This window comes from Anabrus simplex, chromosome 4, assembly GCF_040414725.1.
Source record: "Anabrus simplex isolate iqAnaSimp1 chromosome 4, ASM4041472v1, whole genome shotgun sequence".
Lineage (NCBI taxonomy): Eukaryota > Metazoa > Arthropoda > Insecta > Orthoptera > Tettigoniidae > Anabrus > Anabrus simplex.
In genome coordinates, this window is record NC_090268.1 from 117514477 (window position 1) to 117538334 (window position 23858).

At 41.2% G+C, this 23858-nt stretch overlaps 1 protein-coding gene and 1 long non-coding RNA gene across 2 annotated transcripts; one reads left to right on the top strand and one right to left on the bottom strand.

Annotated features, from left to right (window-relative positions):
- Nucleotides 1-1257: 1257 nt before the first annotated feature.
- On the bottom strand, nt 1258-22857 carry LOC136872478 (uncharacterized). Its single transcript, XR_010859921.2, has 2 exons — nt 22696-22857; nt 1258-1555 (listed from the first exon to the last, which is right to left on the bottom strand). It is a non-coding gene; the product is annotated as an uncharacterized lncRNA (long non-coding RNA).
- Nucleotides 3574-7421, top strand: LOC137500541 (uncharacterized). Its single transcript, XM_068227467.1, has 3 exons — nt 3574-3812; nt 4125-4266; nt 6501-7421. The coding sequence occupies exons 1-3, from the start codon at nt 3741-3743 to the stop codon at nt 7244-7246; spliced, it is 960 nt and encodes a 319-aa protein (XP_068083568.1). The 5' UTR covers nt 3574-3740; the 3' UTR covers nt 7247-7421.
- Nucleotides 22858-23858: the final 1001 nt, after the last annotated feature.

Sequence of the window (23858 nt, forward strand, 5' to 3'; positions counted from 1 at the left end):
GGTACCTTAATGGCACGAAACGTAATGACAATCTAAAATTCCAAAATTCATCCACTGACCAGAATTCTAAACTTGATGATGAAGAATGAACGGATGAATATAAATGTAAAATAATCAGCGGATACAACTAACAATACTGAAAGTCAAAAATGATTCCAAAATCAATCCACTGACTGTATGTGTATATTGGGTGTACAGCCCGAAGGCTGGTTGGATCCTCAACAGTTTCACCATTAGCTGTCATAGATGACCTAGGTGTCACTGAAGAGGAGTACTAGGGAAATGAGGAGTGAGGTAGTTTCCCGTTGCTTTCCTCACTGAGCCAGAAGTTGCTATTGCACATCAGTCTGCCAAGCCCACTGAAATGCGTGCACCAACCGACCCTATGAGCGACATTTTCACACCATTCATAGTAGGGACTGGCTGCAATCCACTGACTAGAATACAAAAAGACAACTGTGAACAATGGTTCTGAACTTAAAACAATCAGCGGATCCGACCCGCAATGCTCCACCTTCCCAGAAGGTAACGTAAAAGAATGGTATATACTGACCAAGTGGCTGCGTCCAAAGCACAATCCTGAATCGATGGTTCTTGTTGTCTAAAGGGGTCCAAAATCCTGGTCAACGGCCCTCATAATGGTACTTACCGCTAGTAAAGTACAACCATGGTATTTCTCATGTAGCGGTACTAATCACAAGTAACGTACACTCACGATGTTCCTCACATTGCGGTACTACTCACAGGCAATTCAGGCCTATGGTGTTTCTCTCACAGTGGTACTAATCACAGGGATCCGTACTATCGCGTGGTATTCCTCACATAGTGGTACTAATCGCAAGAAAAGTCGACTCATGGTGTTCCTCGTGTGATGACACTAATCACAGATGACATCGTTCAAAATTCTGCATCCCTTGGTCGCCTCTTTTAGTCTCCTCTTACGACAAGCAGGGGTTACCATGGGTGTATTCTTTGCCTGTGTCTCCCACGCACAGGGGGTTGTGTGTTTAATCCGCGAGAGCTATTTTATTTAGCTCAAATCCGCCGGCAAGTCGGTTAGGACCCTCCTATCCGCCAACTGGTACGCGCCACATGGGAGTATCACCTCTCCCCCCTGCTAAGGCCGCGAAGTAGGTTCGTGGAGTCGTTTTTGTGCTCTGGGATTTTACTTTATAATTATCGGCCAATTATTTTTTGCCAATAGGGATGTGAAGGATTTCAGAATGAAGGAAAAAATCACTGTTAAGAAAGTCATAGTCATACTTATAGCCATCTTTATTTAAGGTATATTCATTATACAATTTTTAATTTCAACTCCCATCTGTACAGAAATGTACTGATTGTGGAGATATAGACATTCATATTATTTGAGAGTGTGTTTGTGTGTGCGAACACCCCAGGAGATATTATTTGAAAAACAAGATTAAACGATGGCTAAGATACACACCAACCATCAGAGTTATCCCTTCTTCTTCTTGAACTTCCCAGGAACAGGATCACAGTACACCGTGGACTCGCTGATAAGAGCTAACAAGACGAAAACCGCCGCCACCACCTGCAACATACAGATTAAACTGTGACAAACGGAAGAGAATCAATAATAAATCTACATGATTTCAATTAAGGAAACAAGCAATCACACAGAAACTTTATTTTACAGGCTGATGTAAGAATAGGGGCAGTCCGGCCCCGCGGTGTAGGGGGCAATGCGCCCGCTTGTCACCCGGCGGCCCCGGTTTCTATTCCCGGCCGGGCCAGGGGTTTTAATTGTAAATGATTAATATCCCTGGCCTGGAGACTGAGTGTTTTTGTCGTCCTTAACGTTCCTTTCATCATATTCAACACTTTACACTTCCGCCATTTACAAAATACACGCAGGTTCCTCACATGTGGTGCAAGTAGGGGCAAAAGATCTTTCAAATTCGACGCCCCAAACAAATAGCTTAAAAAAAGAATAGGGTATACCTGCCTGAGGCGGTAAAGGTGTGCTCGGTTCACCCGCAAGAATGTGGGTTCGATTCCCCGTCAGGAAGTCAAAAAATTTAATAAACAAGATTTCCACTTCCGGAGGTGCTCATGGCCCTGAGGTTGACTCAGCCGATACCAAAATGAATACCAGGTTAATTCTCGGGGGAAAAAGCGGCCAGGCGTAAAGCTGATGATGATGCTTGTTTAAAGGGGCCTAACATCGAGGTCATCGGCTCCTAATGTTACGAAAATAAATAACAAAAATTCAAATTCATCCACTGACCAAAATAAAATAAAAAATGTCATGAAGAATGAATGGTTGGACATGAACCCTACAAAAAACAAAAACAAACAAACAAACAAACAAACAAAAACAGTGGATCAGACACAAAAAATGATCGTGAATAATAGTATTACTGACCAAGGGACCACTTATAAAGCACAATGATGCTTGATGTCTACAGGGGTGCAAAATCCACGACTAAGGCCCCACAAAACGGTACATGTCGTGAGTAAAGTAGAACCATGGTATTTGTCATGTTGGGGTACTAATCAAAAGTAGCGAAGACTTACGTTGTTCCACACAAGATGTTACTACTCACAAGTATTGTACTTCGTATAGGTAACGAAAACCTATGGTGTTTCGCACACAATGGCGCCACTTACAGCCAACGCAAACCGATGAGTTTCCTCACCTAGGTGTACTAGTAACGGGTGCCGGTCCCACGGGCCCCGTGGTGTTCCTCACATAGTGGGTACTAATCACAGGCAACGCAGACCCACGATGTCGCTCATATAGTGGTACAACTCACAGGGAACGCCCAGACCCGCGGTGTTGCTCACATGGGTACGACGCACGGGTACTGGAAAACCACCAGGCCAGGCTCTATACTGTTACTAATCACAAACCTATTTCGTAAGTAATATAGTGGTACTACTCGCAAGTACAGGCAACCTATGGTGTTCCCCGCGTGATGGTACGAATCAAAAGTAGTTTCATGGTTCTAATTCAATCATCCCTTTGTCGCCCCTTTTAGTCGCCTCTCACGACAGGCAGGGGATACCGTGGGTGTATTCTTCATCTGCGTCCCCCACCCACAGGAGGTAGTGTGTTTGGTCCGCGAGAGGTATTTTATTTCCCTCAAGTCCACCGGCAAGCCGGTTAGGACCCCACAATCCGCCACCTGGGACGCGCCACGTGGAAGCATCACCTCTCCCCCTGCGTAGCAGGTTCGTGGAGGCGTAAAGCTGACTACTCTACCCCATGAAGTGCCGAGGTTACTGATAGTGGAAGCCTTTACCTTCCACCCCTCCAATGGCTTTCATGGCCTGTACGGAGATGACTTTGCTTTGCTATTTTGATGTAAGAATACACAGTAGTAAGGCGCTGATGCACATTACCAGGGCTCGATTTGAGGCGGAACTCGCCGGAACGGAGTTCCGATACCTCTCTTAAGAGAGAAAAAAGGTAGATAGAACATTTATTTAATCGCATGTTACTCTGTTGTTAGTGAGTGGACGTGGCCTGCTACTTGTTAAGGTAATCGCCCACTACACCGCGCCGCGCCGCGCAGCGCAGCCGAGAAGAAATTTCCGTGGTCTGCTTCTTGTGAAATGAAATGGCTTAACGCCCACTGCAGGGAGCCGCGCCCCGCCGCGCGGAGCAAGCTTGTGGAATTTCCGCGCCAGAAGCCCCCAGGTTTCTGGAACGGAACTTTTTCCTTTCGGCGCGCTTGCCTGGGCGAGGGTAGAAGGATGGAATAACGGAAAGAATGTGGTTTCGTGCCGTTTCGGCGGTCCTCGGGAGTCCTCGACTAGTGCCAGCATGCTCGTACCTTCACGCGGTTAGTGGTATTGTGCACTGTACGCCTTTCTGTTATCTTGTCTGTGTTTCTGTTGTCTTCTGAGTTGTGTTTCCTCTTCTGTCCTGTTCTCATCGTTCATTGTGGTAAGTAAAATCATGCATAACCAAATTGAGCTAGAATTCAACAAAATCAACATCGAGCCGGATGTTTTCATGTGGTTTTTATATTGTAAATTTAATTAGAATATAATTTAAAAATGTAAACGTGTTAGTTCTCCAACAAACTCCTCAGTCACGTTTATTAAGTTAAGTAAAACAAATTTAAGGTTTTCATTTCGTTTTTTAAATTCAGGTTTTCAGAATGAATGAAGAAGGATTGCTGCTTTTGGTGAAGGAATATCCCCATCTGTACGATCCCTCTCATCCCAAGTACCACGATAATCTGGCAAAGGACAATTCGTGGGATGAAATCAGCAAGGAAATGGGCCTCAGTGGTAAGTATATTTATTTCCAATTGACAAGCACGTTAAAGCTATTATAAAATAAAATAATATTAAAACTTTTCATTACCCAGTACAGTGAACAAGAATTTAAAAAAAATGACATATCAAATACATACAGCCATTAAATTCTAAGGACACCATAATTAACGCTCAGCCTTCTATCCATAAGCAAAACGTGTTGGAAGGAAAGTAGTAGCGTAAAAGCAAAAGCCGCTACAAAATTGTACTACGTGACAAGAAAACAATGATCCTATACCAAAAGAAAGAGTAAACGAAAGGAGTTAAAAGATAAACAGATGTAGTGCAACCTGAAAAAGACATCAGATTTAAACATTATAAATATGTTTAACAATTGATCACATTTTTGTTTTCTTATTACTTAAGAAACTTATTGTTTGTTATAATAATTATTACCTCACATATTCATTGCCATATCCTATGCATTTCATGATTATGTTTCCGGTCAGGCAATTGTTCATCAAAACAAATATATAGAGATTAAAAACGATAACTTAGGTTCATTATGATGAAAAGTCTAAAATTATACTACTTAGTTAATGTAAAACGTTTACTAATAATTGTAGGCTATCATGTTAAGTTCTCAACGAGGACAATACGTTAAGAATTAATTTTTATTCGTTAGTGTTCCTTCGGCCAACATTTATCATTCTTTCTTGCCATTCAACCGATCCTGCATGGGAGCTGAAATAGTCCTTAAATCTGTCCCTGATCCGAAGAGCTGATCCTGTGTACGTCCCTCCAGTGCCTCTCAAATCTTGAAGCGCAGGTGTAGCTTCTTCTATAAGTTCTGCAAGCAGATTTGGATGATCTTCGCGTAAGAAATTATGAAGCACGCAGGTTGCCAAAACAAATTTCGTCATATGTTCTGGCGAAACTTGCATTTTCCTCTGATATATTCTGAACTTCTTAGATAAAATGCCAAATGAATCCTCGCAGGTATTTCTAGCTCTGCTGTGTCGGTAATTGTATATTCTCTTCTCCGTGTTTCTTTTTGATTCATCACCGGGATAAGGCCTCATCAAGTTCCGTTGCAGAGGAAATGCTTCATCTGCAACAATAACATGAGGCATGAGCTCATTCGTTCCAGGTAGAATTTTATCCGGAGGAAAGTCCAATTTGTTCTGCTGAAGTTTTCTTCCGAAAATACTATTAGAAAATATTCCCCCATCGCTATTTTTTCCCAAAGCCCCTACATCTACCATCACAAACTTATAATTGGCATCGACTAGAGCTAGAAGCACAATGGAGAAGCTTTTTTTGTAATTGTAGAACAATGACCCACTGTTGGCTGGCTTGTCAAACACCACATGTTTCCCGTCCATTGCTCCCACACAGTTCGGGAAATTCCATCTTTCTCGGAACTCTAGTTCATTTCTCTCCCAGATTTCTTTGTCTGGTTGAGGCATGAAAATAGGAACCAACTTTGTCCACACAGCGTCGCACACATCGTACACAATCCTCCTGACGCTTGTCTCTCCAAGTCTGTAGCTAAATGCAAGTGTTCTGAAAGAGTTCCCGGTAGCAAGAAATCTGAAAAGAAAAAGTAAATAAATAAATACATAAATAAATAAATAAAATAAATAAATAAATAAATAAATATTATTGCTTCTTGCCTAATTCTTTGCGTTTGTTAAATGATCACAAATTTTAATTCATCTCTGATCTGATTACTTTCTTTCTCCAGCTAACAAGAAATAATTTGATAATATTAAATGCCCTGTCATTTTGATCAAAAGCCTGTAATTTAGTTGTGAAATCCCTAAACTGAAAGGATACAATTTTCTGACTGGTAAAATATTCGGAGAGATCCTGCACGTCTCTTAACATCTCAAAATTTAGTACAATTTCGCTTTGAGCCATTGATGGTTACGTGTTTCTCTTAATTTCTAGTGGACGAAATAAATATGATATACTCAGTTTTGCTTCCTACGTCACGATGAAGAGAACTGCTCAAGACCGTGGGATGTGGCTACAGCGACAAGGCTTAGCCTTTAGATAATTGATTTGAATTCATTGATTGATTGATTGATTGCTTTTATATTTCAATAATGATATAAACATTTAAGAAATTATTTAAACTTTTATGCATAGTTAGATAATTAACTTATTTATTTATTTATTTATTTATTTATTTATTTATTTATTTATTTATTTATTTATTTATTTATTTATTTATTTATATTACATCTTTTTTTTACTTTCAGCTGATGAGTGCAGAGCCAAATGGAAGTCCCTGCGGGAATGTTATCGGAAGGCTTTAAGAAAAAGACAACCAAAATCTGGACAAGCAGCCAAGAAAATCAACCCTTGGCGCCTCGAGGCACAAATGGAGTTCATCAGGCCCTTCATCACAATGCAGAGAAGCCAGGTGAGCAATGTAGGAACTCCATCCGATGACGATGAACAAACAGATATTTCTGAGGTTCAGGAAGAATCTCAGAATGTCGACTCGGGTTCCTCACATACAACTGAAGATACTCAGAAAAATGACAAACGACCAGGATTGTGGAGTGGCAAGAGAAAGAAAACTGCGCCTTTAACACCTTCGGCTGCTATTTTTAAAGAGTTTGTTGAGTTGAAGAAATCGCGACAATCTTCTCTAGGGCAAGAGGGTGACCATCTCCGCAAATACTTTCAAAGTGTAGAAGAGACAGTAAGAACATTTCCACCACAGTTACAAGTAAAAATTAAAAGTCAGATTTCCACCATCATTCATCAGGCAGAATTTGAAGCAATCAATATGCAGTCATTTCCAGCACCAAATTTTATCCATCCCGAAATTCCTGTCCAGTATCGATTTCCACCAAGTTTGACTTCTTCCAGTATCCTTACACACACTCAAGCAGGTTCACAGATCCCAATCTCACCAACACCAGGCCATATTCAGGCACCCCAGTTCAATCAAAATCACCAGACGAATGATGACAACCACCCAGTGAACGACAATTAAAGTGTAAACCATTTCGCTACTCTCCATGAGCTGTAACTACATACCGCCTCCCACAAAATTATTGAGACATCTGCTTTTGTTATAAGATGTTATTAGAGCAACAATGATATGTTCATGGTATCTGTCTCTGTGATTCAGATTTGCTTTCATTTCTCAGTGTAGCAAATACGTTCAATTTAACAAGAATTTCTATTTAGTAATGTTTTTTTATAACTATGTTCCTTTGCTTTAGATTTGCATTAAATAATACTGTATATTAGGTTTTCAAACCTAAACTGCTGAGTAACAATGGCTTTGTTATGTTGTAAGTGGTTCTCTGTGCTTCAGATTTGTAGTACGGTAATTTTAGTGTGTAGCAAATACATTCCATCTGAACAAATTGTCTGTGCTTTAGATTTGCACTAATTTCTTAGTGTTGCGAAACATTCCAATTTAAGTCCTAAACTGATATTATATTTTGTGTTAGTCTTTGTCACGTATTTCTGTAAATATCTGTCTCTAGCAAATAAATTGCATTTTAAAACAATTTAATGAACGTTTTTGTGTCTATTTTTTTGGAAAGGGCGTAGTTGCACTATTTTCTTTTGCGCATATCTTCCGGACAAACATTTTTACAATTATTTCAGAGAGTGGAACATGTTCCATAAAAGTATGTTAGTCAAAAAATCCATTTTAAAAAAGTATATTAAAAATTCAGCCTTTGGGGAAGTTTTATTTAGTTTCCCAACTAACTTTTGTTCACCTACGCCTTTTGAAAAAAACACTGAATCAATGATTTTATATTTTATTTCCTCCAGAACCTGTATAGTCTTAAAATGATTTAGTGCTTTACCTTAGGATGGAAATTTTCAGCAGCTCTGTGATAATTTCATACTATTTAATCTGATGCAATTGTATAATCTATTATCATCTTTAGCCCTAAAGTAACTTCGGATAAAATAGGCTTTTGTGTATCGGACAACAAAATAAATAAATAAATAAAAACCTTTTCGATACGCTACATTGAATTATCAGTAACTACTATTACTGTAGCTATATTGTGTTACTCTGTTTGTACGAGAAAATATGAAATTAAAATATAAATGAATCAAATAACTTACCTGAGGCATACAGCAAGTCTTTCTTCACATGGTACAGCTCGGCGAAAGGTGGTATTTTCTCGCTCTACACACGGCTTAACTAGGTTCAATAGTTCATAGAATTTTTCTTGGGACATACGAAAGTAGTGGAAAAATTTACTTCGGTCCTTTAGTAGATCAGGAAATAAATGGTGAAACTCTCCGTACGTTTCCCTTTTCTCATAAATGTTGTGGACCCAAACTTTTCTTTCGCGTTTTTCTTCTTCCTCATTTGCAAGTAGCGCAACTGCAAATAATAAATCCTCCTCGGAACTGGAACTCATCTTTCTGTGTGAGCTGCACTTCCCCAACTGGAGAGAGGCGGCGCGGTGAGGTGTGCTGTATGGGCGAAGTCTCGGAAAATGACCCGTGGAATGTTCCACAAGCTTGTTCCGCGCGGCGCGGCGCGGTTCCCTGCAGTGGGCGATTACCTTTACACTTCACGTAAAAGAACCATTCGCAGGTCGTAACGATCGATTATTATTTGAAACTATGGTAGTTAGTTGCGCGTTACTATTGAGTACTGTGAAGTGAGACTACATCACTATAGCGAGTGGTTTTATGGCATGAAGGCCTTCTCAAAAAGATTACTGAAACTGATTTGAAGATAGACTTGGGCTTAATGTCTGTTTCCTTGAAGCTTTGCCACATCGCAACGTTAATCTAAGCTATGCTACCAAAAAGTCAAAAATGACAGCTGCTTTGTTTGAGATAAGAAAATTATTTCCAGGATTTACTCGACGGTGTCTCAAGAAGCAGTGACCAACTTGTCTCTTTCTTTTTCGGAGTTCCTCTCCACGATAAAGAAAGTAGGAAAGACAACTAGCCTTTGAACTACGAAAAGTTTTACGAGGTATTTAAAAAGTCTATTGAAAGCTTCTTGTTTTAAGGGCCTAACATCTAGAACATCGGCCCCTGATGGTACGAAATGAGACGAAATGCAATGACAAAATAAAAATACAAAATCCTCCACTGACCAGAATTCAAAACGTGAGGACGAAAAATGAACGGATGGATATGAAGTTAATCAGTGGAGCGGACCCGGAATGCCTCAGTCTCAGAAACTGACGGAAAACAATAGTAATATCTTACTGACCAAGGGGCTGCTTCTATAGCTCAATACTAAATCGATGATGCTTGTAAGCTAAAAGGGGTCCAAAATATAGGTCATCGCACTCTCATAATGGTACTTATCGCTTGGAAAGTAGAAACATGGTATTTGACATGGTGCGGTACTAATCAAAAAGTATCATAGACTCGCGGTATTCTACACATTATGGTACTACTCACAGGTAATGACATTCGCACAGGTAATACAGACCTATGGTGTTTCACACATAGTGGCGCCATTTACAGGCAACGCAAACCTATGGTTTTCATTACATACGTGTACTAACCACAGGGACTCGTACTATCCCGTGGTGTTTCTTATATAGTGGGTACTAATCATAGGAAAGCCAGAACCCTGGTGTCGCTCATATAGTGCTACTAATCACAGGTACCGTAAAAGCCTGACCGCACGGTGCTCCTGATTGCTACTAATCACAAACCTATTTGGTACCTAACATAGTGGTACTACGCGCAAGTAATAACGACCCATGGTGTTCCCCGCGTGGTGGTACTAATCACAAGTAGTTTCATGGTTCTAATCCAATCATCCCTTGGTCGCCCCTTTTAGTCGCTTCGTACGGTAGGCAGGGGATACCGTGGGTGTATTCTTCGTCTGCGTCCTCAACCCACGGGGGGGGGGGGTAGAGAGAGAGAGAGAAAAAGGAAGAAAAAAGAAGGGATCCGTCACTTTGAAGAATAAAAGTAACGGACAAAGAAAGGCAAGGGCCACGAAGGACGGGAAAATGAAAGACTCCCTAGGCCTCGAATGGTCTAATACCATCGAGGTCGGAAAAGAACAAGAGTTGACCAACGGTGGTCGGACAGGATAGACGAAAGTGAGGAGCGTGGCACATGTAAGTGAAAGCAATGCCAGGACTCAGCTAAGGGCCCCGTGCTTACCAACCCACGTTCCCAACCTGAGAGCCCATGGGGCCCTTTTTAGTCGCCTCTTACAACAGGCACGGGATGCCGTGGGGGTATTCTTCGTCTGCGTACCCCACCCACAGGGGATAATATCTCCCTTATTAATCGTCCTATCGATAGAGTGCACATGAGGAAAAAGTTTTAGAATTTCCATCAAAGTTGGTCGATTCCCATCCAGATTGGTGTGGTATATTTTGTGGCAGAGTAAAATCACTGTTTCGGTTTCCTATACACTCCCAGTCCACCCCAGTTATTCGAAATGCTATGGACCTTACAAGCTGTCTTTGGACAGGGTGATAAAAATATGAAGTTTGGTTAACATATTCCCAGTAGTTTTGAAGTTATAATAAATATGCTTTAGAAGAATCCGCTTTTAGGCTAAGTCCGCTCGAACATAGAGCGAGAAAAACGGTCCGTTAATGATATCTTCCGTTTGATCCTTGTATCGAAATGATGCCCATGAGAAAAAATTTAGAAATTAATTTCCATTACGGCATATAGACTTCCATGAGGTTTGGTTATGTATATTTTGTGGGAATGCAAAATCACGATTCGGTTTCGTAAAAACCCCAATCAATTAAGGGATTTAGAAAATATATTCGCCCTAAAACCTATCCAAGGACAGGTGGATTTTAAGTATGAAGTTTGGTAGAAATATGTCCAGTAGTTTTCAAGTTATAAGAACTCAGAGAAACAGAAACCATCCGAGGCCGGTATCCAGTATTTGGGAGAAAGTGGGTTTGAACCCCACTGTTGACATCCCTAAAGATGGTTTTCCGTGGTTTCTCATTTTCACATCAGGCAAATGCTGGGACTCTACCTTAATTAAGGCCACGGCCGCTTCCTTCCCACTCCTAGCGCTTTCCTATCCCATCGTCGCCTTAAGACCCGTCTGTGTCGGTGTGATGTAAAGCAACTTGCAAAAAAACGGACACCAAATCTAAAAGTATGCAGATGGTAATCATTACACCTCAAACGGATAACAGAATGAAAATTCCGCCAAAGTAATCAATGTACAGACACACGATCGTTACTATTTTATTTATATAGGTGTGATGATGATGCTTGTTGTTTAAAGGGGCCTAACATCGAGGTCATCGGCCCCTAATGGTACGAAATGAAATGACAACAAAAAGTTCAAAAAATCCACTGACCAAAGTAAATAAAAATGTCATGGAAAAATGAATGGATGGACATGAACCCAAAAAAACAAAAACAAACAAGAAACAAACAAACAGAAAGCGGTGGATCCGACTCAAAAACGGTCATAAATAATAGTATTACTGACCAAGGGACCACTTATAAGCACAGTCCTGGATCGATTATGATTGAAGTCTAAAGGGGTCCAAAAATCAGGTCTAAGGCCCCTCAGTACGGTACATATCGCGATTAAAGTAGAACCATGATATTTCTCAAGCTGCGGTACTAATCAAAGGTAGCGTAAACTCACGGTGTTCCAAACATTAAGGTACTACTCACAAGTATTGTACGTCGTAAAGGTAACGCAGACCTATGGTGTTTCTCACACAATGGCGCCACTCATAGCCAACGCAAACCGATGAGGTTCCTCACCTAGGTGTATTAAGCACGGGCGCCGGCATTCCCGTGGTGTTCCTCACATAGTGGGTACTAATCACTGGCAACGCACACCCACGGTGTCGCTCATATAGTGGTACAACTAGCTGCCTCTGTGGATCAGCGGTAGAGTGTCGGCCTCCGTATCCCAAGATAGCGGGGTCAAACCCGGCAGAGGTAGTCGGATTTTTGAAGGGCGGAAAAAAGTCCATTCGACACTCCATGCCGTACAATGTCGGCATGTAAAAGATCTCTGGTGACACATTTGGTGTTTACCCGACAACATTCATTAAATCTCAGCCATAGACGCCCAAGAGAGTTTCGGTTTACTCGGTCTGCCATCTAGTGGGGGCCTAGAGTAAAACGGAACGTCGAAATTGACGAGCAGACAGCCAGATGGCGTCAAATTGAAATGTCTGCACACGGTAGCTGAGGCCATACGATTATTATTATTATTATTAGTGGTACAACTCACAGGCAATGCCCAGACCCGTGGTGTTGCTCACACGGGTACGACTCACGGGTACTGCAAAACCAAACTGAATCAATCAATCAATCAGTCACTACTGATCTGCATTTACGGCAGTCATCCAGTTGGCAGATTCCCCATCTGTTGTTTTCCTAGCATTTTCTTAAATGATTGCAAAGAAATTGGATATTTATTGAACATCTCCCTTGGTAAGTTATTTCAATCCCTAACTCCCCTTCCTATAAACGAATATTTGCCCCAATTTGTCCTCCTGAATTCCAACTTTATCTTCATATTGTGATCTTTCCTACGTTTAAAGACACCATCCAAACTTATTCGTCTACTGATGTCCTCCCACGCCATCTCTCGAACAGCTCGGAACATACCACTTAGTCGAGCAGCTCGTCTCCTTTCTACCAAGTCTTCCCAGCCCAAACTGTGCAACATTTTTGTAACGCTACTCTTTTGTCGGAAATCGCCCAGAACAAATCGAGTTGCTTTTCTTTGGATTTTTTCCAGTTCCTGAATCAAGCAATCCTGGTAAGGGTCCCATACACTGGAACCATACTCAAGTTGAGGTCTCACCAGAAACAAATATGCTCTCTCCTTTACATCCTTACTACAACCCCTAAATACTCTCATAACCATGTGCAGAGATCTGCACCCTTTATTTACAATCATATTTATGTGATTACCCCAATGAAGATCTTTCCTTATATTTATACCTAGGTATTTACAATGATCCCCAAAGGGAACTTTCTCCCCATCAACGCAGTAATTAAAACTGAGAGGACTTTTCCTATTTGTGAAACTCACATCCTGACTTTTATCGCCGTTCATCATCATATCATTGCCTACAGTCCATCTCACAATATTATCGAGGTCCTTTTGCAGTTGCTCACAATCTTGTAACTTATTTATTACTCTGTACAGAATAACATCATCTGCGAAAAGCCTTATCTCTGATTCCACTTCTTTACACATATCATTGATATATATATATATATATATATATAAGAAAACATAAAGGTCCAATAATACTGCCTTGAGGAATTCCCCTCTTAATTTTTACAGGGACAGTTAAAGCTTCACCTACTCTAATTCTCTGAGTTATATTTTCTAGAAACAGAGCCACCCATTCAGTCACTCTTTTGTCAAGTCCAATTGCACTCATTTTTGCCAGTAGTTTCCCATGATCTACCCTATCAAATGCCTTAGATAAGTCAATCGCAATACAATCCAACTGACCTCCTGAATCCAGGATATGTGCTATATCTTGCTGGAATCCTATAAGTTGGGCTTCAGTGGAATAACCTTTCCTAAACCCAAACTGCCTTCTGTCAAACCAATTATTAATTTTGCAAACATGTTTTATGAAAGGCAGGAGCACGGTCCAGGCAGTGAAATACCTAATAAATCAGGTAGAAGAAGCCTTAAGACACAAAGGAGGGAAATATCACGCAGTCTTTGTTGATTTCAAGAAGGCATTCGACTCAATCGACAGGCGAAAGCTAATCGAGAAAATGAAATTGACAATCGGCGAGAGAGACCCACTAGTGATAATAGTTGAAGCATGTCTACGGAGGAACATAATCCGAATAAACAACAACGTAGAAATTTCTGAAGACATAATACAGACGAACGGAGTTATGCAAGGGGATCCCATGAGTCCCACACTTTTCAACATTTATACAGCAGATGTGAACCGCATAGTAGAGGAAGGATCAAAAGCAGAGCTGATCCTTTACGCAGATGACATGCTGATCGGAGCGAAAGAAAAGGAGGATGTGCAAAGGGCAGTCAGCAGACTAGAGACCTGGGTGGAGGAAAACAGCCTACAGATAAATGAAGAAAAGACAGTACAAATGACCTTCAGAAAAGGTGGGAAATCAACGCCCAAAGACAACATAACATTACACCAAAAGCCATTACAAAAGGTACGAAATTACAAATATTTGGGAATAACACTACAGACAACGGCGGCGTCCTTTGGTATACATATTCAAGAAAGAACGGCAGCAGCAATCAGAGCCTCATACAGCATCCAAAACATTTCAAACCTTTCAATCAGCACGGCGATGAGACTTTTCAAGACGACAGTAGCGCCAGTGATAACATATGGAATTGAGATCGTGTGGGAAAAGCTGAAGATCGGAGACCTGATGAGAATAGAAAGAATAAAAGCAATGTTCATGATGAGGATTACCCGAGTCGGAAAGACAGCGCCATCCCGGATGGTATACGAAATGCTGCGGGAGACGTATTTCATAGAAGACATGCGATCACAGTTCTACCTACAATCAACGGAAGCAAGCAGGGCACTAGTAAACATCAGGGAAAGGAAGAAAAGTGAAATCGACCTCGACTTCTACGCCTCACCAGCGATGACGGACGATAGATGGACTAGAGAGTGCAACACACAGCGCCACGTGATAACACGACTCTCCATACATGGGTTTCACCACAAGGTATGCGTAAACCAGAAGTTCCATGAGCCAGACGAAGATTGTAAGTGCATTTTGTGTGGACAGAAGTGTAGAAGATATCACATCATAACATGCACGAAAAGAACCAAGACAATTACAGACTATAGCAAAGACTAAAATGTGAAATTTATTTAATGCTCAAACTTGAGTGTACATTTCTCTATTAATTAATAATATAATCAGAAAGAATGCTTTCCCAAAGCTTACATACAATGCATGTCAAACTGACTGGCCTGTAATTTTCAGCTTTATGCCTATCACCCTTTCCTTTATATACAGGGGTTACTATAGCAACTCTCCATTCATTTGGTTAAGTTCCTTCATGCAAACAAAAATCAAACAAGTACTTCAGATATGGTACTATATCCCAACCCATTGTCTTCAGTACATCCCCCGAAACCTTATCAATTCCAGCTGCTTTTCTAGTTTTCTATTTTTGTATCTTACTGTAAATGCCATTGCTGTCATAGATAAATTTTAATACTTCTTTGGTATTAGTCACCTCCTCTATCTGGCCATTATTCTTGTAACCAACAATCTTTACATACTGCTGACTGAATACTTCTGCCTTTTGAAGATCCTCGCATACACACTCCCCTTGTTCATTAATGATTCCTGCTATGTCCTTCTTGGAACCTGTTTCTGCCTTAAAGTACCTATACATACTCTTCCATTTTTCACTAAAAGTAGTGTGGCCACCAATTATGCTTGCCATCATGTTATCCTTAGCTGACTTCTTTGCTAGATTTAATTTCCTAGTAATTTCCTTCAATTTCTCCTTACTTCCACAGCCATTTCTAACTCTATTTCTTTCCAACCTGCACCTCCTCCTTAGTCTCTTTACTTCCCTGTTATAATATACTGTAGTTGATCTTTACCATTCCTTACCACCTTTAAAGGTACAAACCTATTTTCACATTCCTCAACAATTGCTTTAAACCCATCCCAGAGTCTGTTTACATTTTTATTTACCGTTTTCCACCGATCATAGTTGCTTATTAAAAACTCCCTCATGCCTGTTTTATCAGCCATATGGTACTGCCTAACAGTCCTAATTTTAATCTCTTCCTTTCTTTCACATTTATTTTTAATTACCTTAAAAACAGCTTCGTGATCAGTAATACCATCTATTACTTCGATTTCTCTATAGAGCTCATCTGGTTTTACCAGCACCACATCCAGAATATTCTTCCCTCTAGTTGGTTCCATCACTTTCTGAATCAGGTGCCCTTCCCATATTAACTTATTTGCCATTTGTTGGTCATGCTTCCTGTCAGGGGATACCGTGGGTGTATTATTCGTCTGCCTCCCCCACCCACAGGGGGTGTGTGTTTGGTCCGCGAGAGGTATTTTATTTCCCTCAAGTACGCCGGCAAGCCGGTTAGGACCCCCCTATCCGCCACCTGGGACGCGCCACGTGGGAGTATCACCTCTTCCCCTGCTGCGCCAGCGGAGTAGGTTCGTAGTAATTATATAGGTGACATCATAATACATACCTTTATTTTGATATGTTAATGATTTTTAAGGTTTTTAAATGTCTTTTTAGGATTGAGAGGAGATGAATATGTCCTTACTTAATGTAATTATTGCACTTAAATTAGACATAACTGATGGTGTCTAGTCACTGGATGAAACATGTACTACAGTTTTTAATTTGCATAAGGCAAATAAATAGTAACGATGAGATGGAATCATTGATTTATTTCTCTCAGTTGTATGTCACATCGATACGGATCACGAGGATGATAATTTGCTACAGGTCGAACACGTGCAGGCTGCTTGCAAGGTGAAGAACTATGCGCGCGCCTTGCATACTGCAGCTGGTGTAGCCCAGAGTACAAACACCGTGCGTTCGGTCTGGGCTTATGTGAGAGACCCTGCATTCCCACTGGGTCCCCACAAAGGGAGAGTTTTCCGAACAAAATGAATTGCGATAAGAAAAAGGCCCTACTCTGAATTCATTGACTCCCTTTTAAGAAAATCTACGTGCTCAGTTTGGAATCAAGATTTCACTCAAGTGTGATTTTTCTTTTATTCACACAGCCGGTACCTTCCCCGGAAGAACTAAGTGTTCCGGCAGGGAAGTACATTGAAATGAAAGACTCCTTAGACCTAGAAAACCTCATTCCGTCGGGTCGGAAAATAACAAGCGTTGACCAAGAGAAATATGAAACACCTACAACCTGTATTCCAGTCAATGACCGTGTCAGGGATGGATGAATGAATGAATGAATGAATGAATGAATGAATGAATGAATGAATGAATGAATGAATGAATGCGGCGTAGATAGAAATTGTGCCGGCTGACGAGGCTTGTCGCACTCCTCTGGGGCAATGGTTAATGACTGACTTGAAATGAGGTGATAGTGGAGAGTGTTGCTGGAATGGTGTCGTCTCATTTGCGATCACTCAGGTAGAATACAAGACTAGTTTTGACGGGTGAAGCATTGTCCCATTTGCGATCACTCTTATCAATGACATACAGTCAGGTTGCTGTGAGGAAATTCCCTGCTGAAGGACTGGTTCAGGAAGACATCCATCAAATAACTGGCGAAACTACATTCTAGTATTTTTACGAATCGTATGTTGGAACTCAATAAATTACTTATATTTACCGTTTGAGACTGATGCGTTAATACCGGGACTGACAGAGAATAAAAAGGACTCAAATGAACATTTTATTTAGAGTTACCAGATGGTTGTGGGTGTAAAGGCGGTTAAATTAGTTTTAAGAAGTAGGTCAAAAGATGGGCGTATTAAAACCGTTTGATTTTACACTTTCCAATTTCAAAACAAAGGATTTTGCTGTAACACTTTGCTTCTTCGAAAGTGCTACCCCTTTTTAAAAAAATAGAAATTATAGCTCATTTCAAACTTAGCAGACAGTTAACTTACACTTTCTTGTACAGTAACGGACACTATTAAATTACGGCTTTTATTCATTTTTTGCTATTTGTTTTACGTCGCACCGACACAGAGAGGTCTTATGGTGACGATGGGACAGGAAAGGCCTGGGAATGGGAAGGAAGCGTCCCTGCCCTTAATTAACGTACAGCCCCAGCATTTGCCTGGTGTGAAAATGGGAAACCACCACGGAAAAACATCTTCAGGGCTGGCGACAGTGGGGTTCGAACCACTATCTCCCGGATACGAAATCACTGCTGCGCGCTCCTAACCGCACAGCCAACTCGCCTGGTAAATTACTGCTTAAATAACGCTCAAACTGTTCACATATTCATACTGACACGTTAAGTAAACAGGTGCTAAAAATATAATTTGCCTGCTTTCATCTATCTGTATGTATGTATGTCTACCCCTTAGTCTCGTTTCTTGATACCGGGTCGGGGATGAGATGAGATTCACTTATACGGCATGTTTATACAGCCGGATGCCCGTCCTGACAACTCAGTTGAGGAGCTAATGAAGTTGAAATGTGTTATGGTGAATGAAATTGGGTAAGGGGGTGGAAGGACTCAGCTCTGGCCTGTGGATAGGAACTGTCCCGGCATTTTCCTGGAAGTAAAAATATTAAACCACACAAAACTGTTCTGAGAACAGCCGACGGTGGGGTTTGAACCCACGCGTTTCCCGAATGCAGAGCTTGGCTCCATAGCCGTAGCGCGTTAAAACGCGCAGCCACTCAGCCTACTTTGACCTATATAAATAAAATGATAATTTTTGTCTGTACGCTCGGATTAGATGTACAAGATTCCAGAACTTAATGTTAAGAAAATGTTTAGATTAAAATAAGTTGAAGAAATTATAATTCTATAATGATAGCGCGAAAAAATGAGATTGCATTCGGGAAATAGTGGGTTCGAACCCCATTGTCGGCACCCCTGAAGATAGTTTTCCGTGGTTTCCTATTTTCACAACAAGAAAGTGTACCTTAACTAAGGCTACGGCCGCTTCCTTCCCACTCCTAGCCCTTTCCTATCCCATTGTCGCCATAAGACATATATGTGTCGGTGCAACATAAAGCCAGCGGTAAAAAGAAAAACACCCATGTCACCATACATCCCTGACTTTTCCGTACATTTCTGCAAGAGTATCCATAATATAAAGCACAAGGCTTGCCTCTCTTCGTTTCAATGACCTGCATGTCGTAAGTAAGCACGCAAATAACAACAAAAGCTGCATTAACGATGGATATCTACAGCTGGAATAATTACAATATGTTAAAAACTGTAGACTAATATTACCTTAAAAAAACGTTCAAGAGAGAGGGGACGGGTTTGGAGAATCCATATCACACGGTTGCGTGGAGTACGCCCTAATTAGCAGTCCCCCTTCTGCATGGACGTTGGAAAATCCTGATAGGCTGCTGATAAGTTTACAGAGATCGCAAATGGGACACGAACTGGTCTTTCTTCTCATTCTTTTTTTCCACTGTAATGGGAGTGATCGCAAATGCGACAAATTTAGTTGTGATTGCGAATGGGACTGATCGCAAATGGGACACAACCGCTGGAATGAAAAATGACAGGGAAAACCGGAGTACCCGGAGAAAAACCTGTTCCGCTTACGCTTTATCCAGCGCAAATATCACATGGAGTGAGCGCGATTTGAAGCAGCGGTGAGACGCCGACGCGCTGCAGTCTGAGCCACGGAGACTTTGACCAAGAGAAATCGGATAAAAGTAATCCCGCGGACGTAACTGACCTGGAACGAATTACTTGGGACGAAAAGTCGCCATACCATCATCGAGTGACTAACTCAGCTGTCAATAATAATAATAATAATAATAATAATAATAATAATAATAATAATAATAATAATAATAATAATAATAATAATAATAATATATCGTATGGCTTTACAAGTACACAAAAAAATATCAAATGGAAATGTCCAAATTTGACAACCAGTCCAGAGCACTCGGAGTCACTTGATGTAGAAGCCTCAGATCACCATTAAATGCTCGAAGTGGGCACTCCTTAACGATGTGTTCCATTGTCTGCTCCTCCGCTCCACAGTTGCACTCAGCAGACGAACGGAAACCCCATTTCTTCAACATGTAGCCACACCTCCCTTGACCCGTCCTAATTCGGTTATAATAATAATAATAATAATAATAATAATAATAATAATAATAATAATAATAATAATAATAATAATAATAATAATAATGCCTGGTGTAGGTCTTTCGAGGTGACGCCGTATAGGCGACCTGCGCATCTGTGAGGATGGGGTCCAACCTATGATAAATTCTAATGATGAAGACGGCACTCATACCCATTCCCCGAGCCATCGGATTTAAACCATGAAGATTAAAATCCCCGACCCGGCCGGGAATCGAACCCGGAATACATTGGACCAAAGGCTAGCATTTAGCTATGAAGCCCGACAATAATAATAGTGCTCTTCAATTGCGTCCTTGAAACAGACTTCCGCGAGTGGTGCAAAGAAAGTAACAACGATGGGCTCCAAAATGGGGTGGGATTGGGTTACAAGAACATGAATCTTTCAATTGATTGCGCAGCCTTTGCTGATGATGTAGCAATTTTCTCTTATTCTTCGGACATGGCTACAGGAATGTCGTAACTAGGAGAAGCCGAGACATTTGAGAGGAAGATCTTCCGCAAGATAATGAGTCCAAAAATCGTGGATGGCCAGTGTAAGTTACGAGGAAGGGGAGAAATATACCAACAACGTGAAAGATTGATTGAGTCAATGAAGAAAAGAAGACTCAAAATTGTATGGACATCCGTTTTGAACGGACAAGAAGCGGCTGACAACACAGATTGGCAGTAGTCCTATAGTTTCCGACAAATGGTTCAGGGAGGTAAGAAAGGATCTTGAGCAGTCTGGATTAAATCGGAAAGGCATCCTAAACCGAAGGAAGTATAGATCAGTGATCGACATCCTCCTGTGGGTGGGGCTGGTAGAATAACCCCGCTATCTCCTGCCTGTCGCAAGAGACGGCAAAAAGTGGCCTCTGGGGCTCTGAATTTTGGTGCGTATCTCCCTGTGGGTAGAGGCGGCCGAGTAACACCCACGGTATCCCCTGCCTGTCGTAAGAGGAGACTAAAAGGGGCCCCAGGGGCTCTGAACTTTGGAGCGTGGGGGCCTTAGCTGAGTTTTGGCATTGCTTCCACTCACTTGTGCCAGGCTCCTCACTTTCATCTATCCTCTCCGACCTCTCATGGTCAACTCTTGTTCTTTTCCGACCCCGACGCTATTAGGTTTGCGAGGGCTAGGGAGTCTTAAGTGCCAGACTCCTAACTTTAATCTATCCTATCTGACCTCCCTTGGTCAACTCTTGTTCTTTTCCGACCCCGATGGTATTAGTGTACTCGAGGACTAGGGAGTCTTTCATTTTCATGCCCTTCGTGGCCCTTGTCTTCCTTTAGCCGATATCTTCATGTTTCGAAGTGTCGGATCCCTTTTAATTTTTCCCTATGGTTAGTGTTATATAGAGGATGGTTGCCTAGTTGTACTTTCTCTTAAATCAGTAATCACCATCACCACCACCACCACCACACAGTGATCGACGGCCTCAGAGGCTTCCATGACGAATGGAAAATGAATAGGGGATGATGATGATGATGATGCTTGTTGTTTTAAGGGGCCTAACATCGAGGTCATCGGCCCCTAATGGTACGAAATGAAACGACAAAGTAAAAGTTCAAAATTATCCACTGACCAAAATAAAAAGTGTCATGAAGAATGAATGAACGAATGAATGAATGAATGAATGAATGAATGAACATGAATTTAAAACAATCAGTGGATCCGACTCAAAAAACTATCAAAGTTAATAGTATTACTGACCAAGGGACCACTTCCAAAAGCAAATCGAGGATGCTTGGTGTCTAAATGTGTCCAAAATACAAGTCAAAGGCCCCTCAGAATGATACTGATCGCTAGTAATGTAGAACCATGGTATCTGTCCTGTTGCGGTACTAATCAATGGTAGCAGAGACTTGCGGTATTCCACTCATTATTGTACTACTCAAAGCTTATGAAATTCGACATAAATACAGACCTATGGTTTTCTCACTCTGCGGCGCCATTCACAGGCAACGCAAACCTATGATGTTCATCACATAAGAGTACTAACCACAGGGACCTCTCCCTATCCCGTGGTGTTCCTCATAGAGTGGGTACTAATCACAGGTAAGGCAGGTCCATGGTAGCTATCATCCCACGGTCCCGCTCATATGGTGGTACTAATCACAGGTACTGCAAAAGCCGACCGCGCGGTGCTCCTGTGTGCTACTAATCACAAACCTATTTCGTACTTAATGTAGTGGTACTACGCACAAGTAAAAGCGACCCTTGGTGTTCTCCGCGTGGTGGTACTAATCACATGTAGTTGCATGGTTCGAATACAATCATCCCTTGGTCGCCCCTTTTAGTCGGCTCTCACGACAGGCAGGGGATACCGTGGGTGTATTATTCGTCTGCCTCCCCCACCCACAGGGGGTGTGTGTTTGGTCCGCGAGAGGTATTTTATTTCCCTCAAGTCCGCCGGCAAGCCGGTGAGGACCCCCCTATCCGCCACCTGGGACGCGCCACGTGGGAGTATCACCTCTCCCCCTGCTACGCCTGCGTAGCAGGTTCGTGGAATAGGGGATGGACAGACGAAAGAAGACAGGCTGACAGAGAAAGAAGGCTTCGAGAAATGTTCGATTGTTGCTTAACGTGGTCTCAAATGACGGTAAACGAATATAATAATAATAATAATAATAATAATAATAATAATAATAATAATAATAATAATAATAATAATAATAATAATAATAACACACATGCTGTACTCACTATGATCCTATACATTGTTCCAAGATGTGCTGCGTTCTTTGTACCAGTACAAAATGCTGTCAAAAGTCGATTTCCTCCAGACCTTGCAGCACTTTTTATACTCCCAGATGTATTCGTATCCTGGAATATTTAATTGCATTTTACAGCCACGAAACCTGTTTGACGAGCCAATGTTCAGAGAACGAAAGAAAGAAACATGCAACATCCTTACGTAACTTCAAAACTTGTATTCAGCTGCTGACTTAACATGTGAATAATATACATTTATCTGTATACCCCAACATCAATACTGTGCGTGACTAATCTATAAACTGATGGGTAAACCGTAGCATTTAACACGCTCAGCTATCACGGCTCATCATGGGCGGTAAAAAATAAAAAAACTTATATAAAAACTGGTTTTACAGATTGAAAACGTAATACCACAGGGAACCGCTTCTTGTATTCATTTGAACTACGAGAGAAACAATTATTTACTGGAAGATAACTCTTAGAGGAGACATTGAAAATTGTGTACTTCGACTTTAAAACATATAACTTACTCGATTTAACTAGCTTTTTCTGTAGATCAGTGGCAGCGTATCAGTCTGCAGATCTGCAGATCGTGGGATCAAACTCGCCAGAGGTAAACGGGATTTTGAAGGGCGGGAAGAAGTACATTCAGCATTCCTGGTCTACGTCAAGTAAAATATATCTTGTGGCACATTCGGTGTTTGTGCGACAAAAGGGTTCACGATCATGCTTGTTGCTTACAGGGGCCTAACAGCTAGGTCATCGGCCCTAATTGTGCGAGGTGAATGCGAAACGAAAATTAAAACGTCAAAACGAATGATGATGCAAAAATGACCGTGAAACAAAACAATCAGTGAATTATATTTGTTACCGTGGTTTGGTGGATCAGCAGAGGTGAATGAAGGTGCTGGGATGAACAGGTCTCAATATACGAAATTAAAGTTAATTTAAAATTTAACAAGATTATATTTTCTTTTCAAGATCAAGAAATAACAAATATAACAGGTACTTAGTAGCCTAGCAACAAATCGAGAATGTACAATTAGAGTTGTTACAGGATTTGGGCTCCGAGAGCCAGACACACAATTCTTGAGCAATTAGCCCAACATTAGCCAAATACCAGGTTTGACAAAGGGGCAGAAAACCCCAAT